Source organism: Lepisosteus platostomus, chromosome 14, assembly GCF_059453375.1.
Source record: "Lepisosteus platostomus isolate fLepPlt1 chromosome 14, fLepPlt1.hap1, whole genome shotgun sequence".
NCBI classification, from domain to species: Eukaryota; Metazoa; Chordata; class Actinopteri; order Semionotiformes; family Lepisosteidae; genus Lepisosteus; species Lepisosteus platostomus.
In genome coordinates, this window is record NC_142624.1 from 18,207,016 (window position 1) to 18,219,239 (window position 12,224).

At 36.5% G+C, this 12,224-nt stretch overlaps 1 protein-coding gene across 3 annotated transcripts in view; it reads right to left on the reverse strand.

Annotated features, from left to right (window-relative positions):
- Window positions 1-5,217: 5,217 nt before the first annotated feature.
- The window catches only part of igf2bp2a (insulin-like growth factor 2 mRNA binding protein 2a), a 101,394-nt gene continuing 94,387 nt past the window's right edge, over window positions 5,218-12,224 (reverse strand). For all 3 annotated transcript variants that reach the window (XM_088607310.1, XM_088607309.1, XM_088607308.1), the window contains one exon: window positions 5,218-11,113. In XM_088607310.1, coding sequence (XP_088463436.1) covers window positions 11,018-11,113 — 96 coding nt within the window. In that variant the 3' untranslated portion in view covers window positions 5,218-11,017. The remainder of the gene's footprint in view (window positions 11,114-12,224) is intronic.

The window sequence follows — 12,224 nt, forward strand, 5'->3', positions numbered from 1 at the left end:
TTGTGAAGGCAGTCATACATCTTAAATCAACATATTTCCACAGCAACAATTCATCCCTTAAAAATCAAATTCTAGTAAAGTTAAGCCACACTACAAAAAGAAAGTAGGGACTAATAAATGTGAAATATGGGATAAATAAAGTACATCCATTCTTCTATTGAAGAGTCTTATTGTATATTTCTGAACTGTTCAGCTGAGGAAGTAATACATAATTTTTGATGGAGTTCAAGTGTTCCCTGCAAAATTGGATTGCTTCTGAAACTATGTAAATAGAGTAGTCATCTGTACTGATTTTAAGGATTATTTCAGAAAAAAATTAAAATAGTTTACTATTCATCAGACATTTTATTCAATGCAATTTTACCCTGAAGTACTCTGGTTAAGTAGTTTATTCTAAGAGATATGCAATGATTCCCGCTCTGGTTTCCTTCCATAATCCAAAGACATTCAATGGCTATGAAAAGTATTCACCAACCTTGGACTTTTTCACATTTAGTGTTACAATATAGAATCACAATGTATTTATATGGGTTTTACGGTACAGAAACCCATAGCTGGAACTAGTTTCAAGTGATGCGGTGAATGTAGGGTAATCCAAGACAACAGAAATCATAAGAATAACATTAAGATAGGATTTAAATGAGAGGCCATTTAGCCCATCTTGCTCATTTGGTTGCTATTAACTTGTTGAGCTGATAATCTAATTCACAATTCTGTCAAGTCTAGGGAACCATCTTGTGTAACAAAGTGCTTTACTACTCTATGTCCTAAATGCACTTTTTGAATTTCCACTTAGGATCCTTGATTTGTTGTTGGTCTTAATGTAGCCACTTAAATGACCTTATTCAATACATTTCCGGATTTTTTAATACATACATCAGGTACTCTAGTGATTTTCTGTGTTTGGTAAAGGGGGTACTATCAAAATTCAAACAAATGGCTGTGGTCAATACCAATTTATGATTAACATCTATGGAGATGTGCTTGTAATGCAATCATTTAAACATGATTAAGATGAAGAATTTTGGGCTTGGTTCCTGTGTAACACTGAAATCCTTACTTGAGTCATTTCTTTTACTTCACCTCAGGTGTTCCCATTTTCTTTTTCCATTGGTAGTAAATCTGGCTCCACAATCACCATGGACACTTTTGAGACAGCATAGGATTGTAATGTTGCTCTTAAACCATACTAACTTACATCACAGCTAAATTAAAAATTGCTGTTGCTTAGTAACCATGCATAAATCAAATTATACATTTTGTTATCTGCCATATGAATGAAAGGCATCTCCAATTACTTTTCTTGTAATCTTTTAATAATTTTGTGCAGTGACCCATAAATTGCTATTTACCTTCTGTCAATGTATTGTCCTAATTTGCACTGACTCACCAGCTGTTCAGTCAGTTTGATTGGTAACAAGACCATAGAACATCTAATCAATTTGATTAATTTGCTCCACAATGCAAGCAGCAGCAATTTATCTGGTAATGCTTGATTTACGTTTTGATTTTTTTCATCTTAAAATCCCATCTTTTCTCAGCACATCCTTAGGCTAAACAGTACTACTATTTGTGCTATGTCATCGGGGCACCATAAGAAGAAATGCACGACATACACTGAATGCCATGACTCACACATTGTTAAACGTTGCACTATATTTTAACACTGGATACATTTTAAGGTCAGTTAGGAAAACCTGGCTTACACTTAAGCAGAGAGTATGAGAAAGACCATCTTCATGAGGTTGTGTTTGCAAAAGTGGTTTGGATACCCCCTAGAAATGAACATCTGCAAGTGGGTCCCCGGAGAGTGAAACTTCCTTCCTTTCAGCTCCCAGCAGTCTGCCGCGCACTACCTTGCTGTGACGAGTGGGACACAGGGCAAAACATTGCACTGATCCGGAAAATCATCTGAAGGGACCTCCTAGGTCATGGCGGGGTCTTGTTCCCCCCATGTGCACGCACATACAGTAAACACGTACACGGATGCACATACACACAGAGGGGGGCTGTGATGGGAGGAAACAAGCTTGAGCTTGAGTCTGGGCATTTGAAAAAAAACGTATATTTAGGGTTACGGATAAAGTGACATCAAGATTGGGTTGCCAGATTTTATGTTTCCCCAAAAATTCATCCACCTCTCCAAAATATTGTCCAACAGTTGAATGTATTGTAAAATGCAAGGAGGGGGAGCTCAAAGACAAGTGTTGTTTCGAAACAATTTAACATTTAAAAATAAATCATTGTTGAAGTCTTGTTTTAAAGTACAAGGTGCTACATTGAGAAATGTCATCTAAATCTATTAAGCTTATAACTGTTTTATTAATCATAAAAAGGGGATTTGATTGTTCTATTTTTGGACTTTTGAGTTTTGCATCTATTGAGGCAGTACACACTGTATGTGTTAATTTTGTTAATATTCTCAAATTTAAAATGTTTACACTTTCACTCCTGCAATCCTCATTTGTACACATTCCAAACACTTGGAAAGAATACCCAACTATAAACTTTATATGCATCAATATTTGAGCTGCATCAGATAACTATGCCATCAGATAACTATATAAATATGCCAGCAGCCATATCACCCTGCAACTCACAACTGGCAATCCACTGAAGCTAAGCAGGTGTGAGCCTGGTCAGTACCTGGATGGGAGACCTCCTGGGAAAAACTAAGGTTGCTGCTGGGAGAGGTGTTAGTGAGGCCAGCAGGGGGCGTTCACCCTGCGGTCCATGTGGGTCCTAATGCCCCAGTATAGTGATGGGGACACTGTACTGTAAAACAGGCGCTGTCCTTTGGATGAGACGTAAAACCGAGGTCCTGACTCTCTGTGGTCATTAAAAATCCCAGGGCGTTTCTCGAAAAGAGTAGGGGTGTAACCCCGGTTTCCTGGCCAAATTTCCCATTGGCCCTTACCAATCATGGCCTCCTAATAATCCCCCTCTATGAACTGGCTACATTACTCTGCTCTCCTCCCCACTGAGAGCTGGTGTGTGGTGAGTGTTCTGGCGCACTATGGCTGCCAGGTGGATGCTGCACAGTGGTGGTGGAGGGGAGTCCCCATTACCTGTAAAGCGCTTTGAGTGGAGTGTCCAGAAAAGTCCAGAAAACACTTATAAGAGTAAGCAATTATCATTATTATTATGCTGGAATCGTATCTGACAAGCAGTTCACTAAATCTTACTGAAGTTCAGCCATTCTTGTTCAGTCCAGAATGTATGAACATGATGCTTGAAAGCTCAGCTCCTTTCAGTTTTGAATATTGTCATTCAGAAGACACTTAAGAGAAAGCTCTCTCTACGTGTGGCCTTCATATTGGCAAGGCTAGTAGCATTGGAGCTCCTGAAGCTGGCTTCCATCTGTGTCTGTGAAATCATTCACATTCAGTCAGAAATCTTGTCATTTATAGGACAGGGTGTCATGTTTCTCCATTGTGTATGTACAGTATGACATTAATTGAAACACTGGTCCATCACACATGGTCTATAATTTAAAATCAGTATTCACATTCAAATATCACATTTCATAGTGTTTCTTTGTCGAGTTCAATTAATCAAGTTGCTACTGCTGATATGTTACTAATACAGTATGTAACATTGTTTTTGTTGAAACTGTTGCTTTAGTACAGTATTTAACAAAAATGCAAAGTAGAATTCATGCATAGTATGAAAATGAATGAAAATCATTGGTGGTTGTTTTTCTTAAATGCTGTACTAGACAATACAGTACGAGAAGCACATTGTTAACTGTTGTACAGTACATTTAGTTTCTGAGTTTAAACCTCTGAAACTGTTTGTTAAACAGTTTACCAAATCTGTTATAGTTGTGGTATTTCAGGATGCATTTGTTTTAATCAGTTGTTCTCTGTTTATGGTCATTCATTATCATGTCTAAATAAACTGAAATTGCTGTGAAGTTTTTTATATCTTCCTTGTTGATTTCTTGGTGGTACACAATGAGGCTTGTGTCTGTATTGCACTATGCACCTTCAGATTTGTACACTGCTGTATTCACATTTGCCTTTTGGGTACTTAGCCATTTTGTGACGTTCCTGTGCCACCAAATCTACTAAGTACTTTCAGCAAATATGCTGACCATAACAGTGTCAATGATAGCTGACAGTTGTCTGTGCTAAACGATTACCAGATACATTTCCAATGATTAACCTCTTCTAACCTATTAACCTAATCCTTCTAATGGTTTGTGATGATGCAACAGGGTGTATTTAATATTCCCTAGTAGAGTTAATGTGGAACATAACCTAATGTACACACTGTAGCTTACTATTGATCAAATACAGCTAAAAATTTCACATTAACTTGAAAACCTCAAGTGAAATTCTTGAATTATCATTACAATTGTCCAAACCTTTTCCAAAATATCGGTACTTACCCAGGGTAACTTTTATCTGCAACAAGATAAAAAAAAAAAAAACCAAAAGGACAGGATCCCAAATCTGTCAGCCATGCCTACAGGACCTGTGTTATACCACTGATATATACTGTAGCTTCTAAGCATCTACAGTATGACTATGAAATCACATCTTTGGGGCTCCATGCCAAACGCAGCTTCAAAGTTCAGGGTAATTGTTCTTATGTTAATTATCATTTAGGAGTTACAAGCAATGGAATGCATTTTGTAATTCTACAATGTAAGCTTTTTTTCCTTTTGTCATTCATTCTTTTCTGTGGAAAACTGTCTGAAAGGAAATGCTACTTTGGATAAATTATTTTACTATTATTTTTGGGTCTTGTAGTGGATGCTTTCTGTGTCAGGTGCAATTTTTTTATTTTCTCAGGACATCACAGGATACTGGACTGTCTAGTAGTGGCCATCAATCAAGTACTTTTTAAGTGTTTTTCATTTACACACTGAATGTAAAAGTGCTGTTAAAATAATAAAAGTAAATCGATGAGTGTGTATATACTGTATATGAATACAAATACATTTTAAGAACTTTTTAAGTGTTTGTTTTGGTACAGCAGAGTACTTGGCAGCACTGAAGGGGTAATGCACTGCTGGCAGGATCTAAATCTGGTGAGGGCCTCAACTCAGCCACGGGTGGTGATTGCTTCTTTTATTGTACCAAAAAATGACTATATATTTTTTTTTTAAATGGACCAGCTTGGTAGGCTTGCAAAGAGAAGCAAGGGGAATCAGAAACATAAAAAAATAAGTAACACCAAACCAACACTGAGTGGCACAACTGACAATCATTTCAACATCTGATGACTTTCTTTATTGCTCATATCCAGGTTGGTCTGCAGTACAGTTCACCCACAATTTCAAAGTTATTGGCTGTTACCATAAGGAATGAATCACCTCCTAAACCAGCATTAAAAAGCCTTTGTATGTTTATCACAGGTGTCAAATGGTAACTGATGGAAAGAGATTTTTTTTTCTGAGGTTTCGTAATAGAATAAAGAGACCTCCATTGGTGAAGTTCTGTTTAGGAATGAAACCACCTAAGCTTATTACAAATGTATGTGAAATGTTTTTACACCCTATGACCTTTGTCTCATGCAATGTCTTATTTATTTAAAAAAGTAAAGGAAGAAATCTATTAAGGAATGAAGTCCTAAGTAGTCACATACTATTCTTGCATATCCTGCTAAGAACCTCTACATAATCAACTTGCTTTTTAAGTCAGTTTTCTGCTACATCTGTGACAGCCTCTGTAACAGATAAAAGTGATTCACAAGGAACTCTATATTCAGGTAGTAATGTGGGGCAAACAAAGGCTGCTTTTTTTTCTAGTGCTGCTTCCTTCTCTACCTAGATCAGAAATGTCTCTCAAAATGCAATTTATGCTTTGTTAATCCCTGCATGCCTTTAAAAGCCAAAAGTGCTCAATGCTTTTACTCCATAGAACTCAAATCTCTTTCTCAATAAAAGAATCACAGATTTGGATGGCAGATTGCCTGACCAGCAGTTCAATGAGAACATCGTTTTGAGAAAATGTAAAAAATTTGAGTTCTGCACTACAACAGAAAAAATATTGTAAATTCCAATCAATTTACTGATGAGCATTCCCTCCTTGGGTAGCAATTTAAAACTCCTAAGATCTACAAATCCAGTTTGTCAAAACACGAGGATATGAGTAATGCACATGTCAGATTTGCTTTAGTAGCAATCAAAATGTAGTGTTAAACTTCAAATGTAATTTTAATAGGAGAATCCTGCCAAGGGTTTTCATCGTGTGGTTTTCAGCTGCATTTAAACCTCCTGTCAGCCAAATCAGCTGTAATTTGGAAACTGTAAGGTAGGAGGCATTTCTGCAAGCAAAAACAAACAGGTTAAAAAGAAGCTTTAGCTTTTTTCTTCTACCCCTATATTGCACTACATCATAGTACTGTACTTAGGAAGACAGATGTCAAAATGTTTTGATTGTTCACCAGAAATGTTGTGTCTTAACATTAAGATTAAATATATCTAAGTTCTGGATGAGAAAAAGTTGAGACAAATCTCTTCAAATCAAACAAGAAAACCCTTTAAAAACTAAAAAACAACTAAAATAAATTCCAATCCCTTGTGTATAATGCTAGCATTCACAATCTCATTATACATTGGAGCATTTTCCAAAGCAATGTCTCAGGAGTTTTTCCATTCCAAAGCATTCTAGTCAATACAAGATATTCTGCCCAGACCAGACTTCTTGCACATAAAACAGTGCTTCACTGCCTTCAATGTAAAACATCTTCATCTTATATATAATTTTCTGAAAGGCAAAAAACAGTAACTCCTTCTAAAAGTTAAGTACCTAAGAAATGTTATGAACAACTGATAGCTCTTCTGCCTATTTCCTCACCTCATTATTAGTAGCTTATTGATTCAAACATTTAATCAAGGCAAGTTATAAAGTCTTTGTAGAATATCTGTGCTCAACACGGTTCTGCAATGTTACACTTGCCAGGAAACAAATGACAAATTATATGAACAGCAAGATTCTGTAATTGCATTCCTCTGTAAATTATGCATAGTTTACTTCACTTGGCTGTTTCATGGTTTTTATGAAAATCGGTTACAAATGAGCCAATTTAATGGACTCTGGGTAAAGTAATCCTATTACAACCTTTCTTTTTTAATTAATTTCCTGATGTCTGTGGCTCTGAGGATATCCCTCTAGTTCTGGAGGAGACTCTTCGTAGTCTATTTTCTCCAGATTTACACTATAAACTATATAATCTCAATTAAGTCTCTTGAGAATGGGTTACTAGTGTCTGCTTCTGTGCACAGGTGCTTTAATTTTCAACTTGGGCTATTGTAGTAGCTAGTTTTGGATGTTTTCAGTGTGTCTGGGAATTCCCTTCACTTTCATTTTGTCACCTTGCCTGTCTAGCTACAAATCAAGGAGAGAAATGCTGGTGTCCTGCATTTGGAGTTTGTGCTTGTACTTCATCACTGAGTGCTCTGAGATTGCTTTCTTCTGTTTTGCTTTGAGAAAAGACAATAGAGGGCAAGAAGAGAACATGCATAGCAAAATGTGTTAAAGCACAAGAAACATCATGCAATTTTCAGAAGCCTGATAAAATTCTACAGATTACAATGATTGAAATAGTAAGTCAATAGTTTACCTCTGTTTAAAAAAGTATACATACAGTAAAAGCAAAATGTCTGCTCCTCATTGAATGATGTGAAGAGCTTAAATGAACAGACATATTGCCTTTTAATTCATAAGTTGAATTCTCCTTGATAAATGCACGGATTTGTAAATTCAGTTTAAAACTTGGGACCGGATTTCAACATAATGCTAAAGCACCTCTGCCTAGTGTCCTTGTTTGGCCTTATTGTGCAGAGGTTTCCAGTGCAAATCTGGGCTATGCCATTAGCCGTGTGTGACTGGAATTCTGTTAAAATGTTGACATATAATTGTCACAGTTCCAGTGTGACTGGGGGAGTTTTCATTTGCTTTCTGGGTGCACCAATCATCCAATCAAAGAATGTGCACAAACTTTCAGTCTGCAAAGATACAGTATAGACAACCTCAATGCACAATGTGGCTATAAGAGTTGTATCAGTAAGCCAAACCTATGGACAATGGGCAATTTCAAATGTGTTACAAAAAAGAAACTTGCTAACAAATTCATATGATTAAAATGTGTGTAGGTGATGAAGAACCATTTCTTTGGAAAGTTCCACACAGAAAGGAAGCTTCACAGAGCATGCAAAGTACAGCAGAAAACTGCCTTTAAAAGGCTCCTTCAGTATGTTAAGTATTTTTAAGCAAGTTACCTGACACAGCTGTCTAAAATGTCACTGCCATTAAGTCTCAACGTGTTTATGTCTCTATACAGTATATGAACTAAAGGGGAATGCTGGGTTAATGGGAAAACAGATCAGTTTGCATCAGTCTTCTATTGTACATCTATGTTTACTGATATACATGTATTCCTCCGATACACAGTAACAGCCAGACCACTAGTCTATCATAACACACTATAGTAAATGCTAGTGTTATATACACATTAATGTACTTTCTGTGTTTATATGCATGTTTTAGAAGCTTTACACCATTCTCCGAGCATAGGTTTATCTGTGCTAACTGGTAAAAACAGGCTGGGTCACAAATTTTGTTTGCTAAGTATATTTCTTTTTTCACATAACACTATTTGCAGTGAAGAAAACTGGTATTGCAGTCTGTTGGTACAATAGTATTTTGCTGTTGTTGATGTTTCTTTGCTCATGAAATCAGTATACATTATCACCTTTACTCAGAAACACTATGGGCATGTATCCCTTCAATTTCGTTTTCATAATTTTGATATCCATGGTTTAAAAAAAAAAGATATAGAGAGTTGTCCAGCTGGAGGGGGGGGTAGAATAATTGCAATACAGTTCAAATAACCCATCCTCCCTTGACAACCAGCATGGACCTAAATGTTTCAACTAATTCCTTTTTTTTCTTGTTCATTTTTTTTATTAAAAAAATAAAAAAATGCTCAAAACTATCAGATTTACAAGGCATACAAAATCTCGAAAAAGGGAAATTAAAGAACAGACTGAGGTACCCTAACACCTGAGGTAGATCACAATATTGAAATGCGCACTGTTCCATGTCCTGGGCAAATTATCTCTTTATTTCATTTTTATTTATGTATTTGTATTGTTCTCATTATCATTATTCATCATTTATATTATTAATAGTCATGTTTTCAAAAATAAAACACTTCCCTTCAATTTCATATGGCAGTGTCCTACCAAACAAAATATACTTAAAAAAAAGATGAAATGTTTTTTGTTTTTTCTTCTCATCACAAAATAGGAAAAAAAATATATTTATAAATATTTCTCTCTATATATATTTACACACACAAACTTGTGTGTATTCGTGCTAAACCTTAAAAAGTCTGGAAGATATAGCTAAACCGATAGCTCATGACGAGAGAGAATGTTTCTCCAATCAGTAACATTTAAGGCAGCATGTTTCCATGGTGATTATGTAAAGCACAAGAACAGGGCCATCCGTACCTGCACATCCAACAAACAATTGCTTGGGATGAAAAAAAAACAAGAAAACAATCCTGCTGACCAACCATATGCTGGAAACGGATGGGGAAAAAAAGGCTGCATATTGTACATTCACAGTTGTCAGGCCATGACAGAACGCTCCCTGACCGAGAGGTTAAAGCCAACTGCTAGCATGTGGTTTAGGGTGGATTACATTAAAGAGAAGGGCTCGAAATACTATTTCACCTTCTAGTACGTACCACAGCTCATGCAGTGCCTCCTCTCTCCCCCTCCTCCATAAAGTCAACGTTTAAAGTACAAAACTACAAACCATCGTGGCCCTGTGTCACATTTTTTTTTTCTCCATAGTGCTGTTTTACTTGAATGTTCAATGTAAGGCAGAGAACGTGTAGCACATTCTATTAACTATGGCCCTAGATTGCTGCATTAACAATTGAGGAGCGTGACTTTAAGACGTCAATTTGGATGCAATTTTTGTGTACATCTTTTTCTCCCTCTTCAAATAGCCTATTCGGAAACTGCTTCCAAACTTTTTTTTTCCCGGACAGTGTTTTTAAATTAGGACAGGTACCATCTATTTTTATGTCGTCATTAATTGTTGTTTGTGTGATTTTCATGTTATCATGATCCATATGGGGAAGCAGAAGCCATCTCAAAAACATCAGAATGCTGCTCGCTACTGCTCAGATGAAAAAAAAATTGACAGTAATGCAAAAAGCCCATTGAGAACCGTTAAGCAAAGAGTATGTAAAAACTGTGAGCTACACAGAGATGAAAACTTTAAAACATTTCAAAGGGACGTTATCCCTTGTGTTGGCACACACACAGGCTAAGTAACAAATATCCATAACAATCCACTAGGTTTCCTAGAGTTTTTTTTTCTGAAAGTTGACTCCAAATGCAAACAAATATTAGATATGTTCAAACTGCTTGCTGAAATATCTTTACTGCCCAATATGAACCACTCATCTTAATTCATGTCTAGAAAGCCTATTTTCATCTATGGAAAAATAACCTTTGTTATCTTTTGTTTAATATATATTATAATTTCTAATATATATATATTAATACTGCTAGGGCTAACGACACTTGGAAATATGCAATCTGAATGTCAGCACCCATTGTAAAAATCTGTTTGCTCAGCCCTAACCTTCCCCTCCCAGACCCCATCCACCACTACAACATAATGTACAAATTTGTTAATATCTTTTTCTGTTTAAGTTAGGCCTATGTTAGTCCAACTAAAGGGATAGCGTTATAAAGAATGACAGAATTCTTTATGTTTAAACTGGAAAGACTGCAGATGCCCTCTCTGCAGTTTTCATTCTTCCTTATTTTTAGTTTTTTATTGTTTTTTATGTATTTAACATAATCTTCTCCCCTCCGCATTGGCAGTGCACGCAAAGCCCCAGCCTTTGGCTCACACATTTCCCTAGTAATGTTCTTTGGTTTTGTTCCCCATTTTGCTGGTCTGTCTCATCTGTCTGTCTCTCCTCCATTGGAAGGGCTACATTCATCGGCTGTTGCTCGCAGGTGCCGCCCTGGTGTTCACTTGGAGTGGTGCGGCGTGGGAGCTCCCTGCTGGTGTTTTTGTTCCTGCTGTTTGACCTGCTGTATAATCTCCCTGATCTTTCGCTGTGCAGTCTGAAGACAAAACAAAGGCACCAAAAATAAGATCACTGATGCACATGCAATTTTTCCACAGCACAACCACAACACTCACGCTTAAAGGTCAAAATGTTACTCAAATTGGGAAAGTATAAATGAATAATTATTTGCATTTATTAAGAACTTTTCATCTCAAAGTTTTTAAAGCACTTTAAATATGTGAGGGGACCAACTTAATGCAGCTTTGTAGCACCCGGAATAAGTACAGTTGTGCCAGCAGCTCCATTACACTGCAGATCAGGAGGAGATGTGAGAAATTACTTTGCCAATTGACTTAAGGGGTAAAATGTTGGTAGGAGAAATTGTGCAAATCTGAAGAGCACCTCCTACAGAACAATGTTACTGGACGCTGGTCCAAACCAATGGGTATTAGAGGAAATTCTGGTCCAGAGGAAAGAGTGCCTCCTACAGGTCCACTAACATCAATTTCAACAGCAACCTAATATTTCTTAAAGGTCACCCATCGAAGAAGTACTAACCACAACTTGCTTAGCTTCTGAGATCATGAGAGCTTCTGTAAAATATTATCTCAAGTTGCATGTTTTAGCAAACTTGTAAATATGCAGATGCATACATTTAAAAAACTGCAATTCAAGTAGAATATCTCTTATTTCTTCTGCTCTGGCGTACATCACCAAGTGCCAGTGTGTAACTTCTAGAATGATACCTCAGGCCATATTCATCAAACATTTACGGTGAGTGAATTTTGACATTAGCTGAAGTGATGCAAGATGTTCTACTGACATCTCTCAGCAACATGTAGTTCTCCAGACAGATGCATCTGCATACAATTCAAAACTATTAATCACAGAATTTTTGGTAAACATAAAATGGGTGCCAATCTCACATGGAAAATGTTACTAATATTTCAACATTTCTTTTCCCTTGAGTAGAAATTTGACCTTTAAGATGAATAAACAATCAACTTTGATTCTGTGCCAAGTTTACTTAAGAAATATGATGTGCATAACGGTAAAGGTGTACTGTATCTGTGTTCTGCATTTAAAACTCACTCTGACCACCAAAATCATTTCTATTTGTAAAAGAAGCTCATGTCTAAGATAAAGAAGACATTCTGGATAAGTTC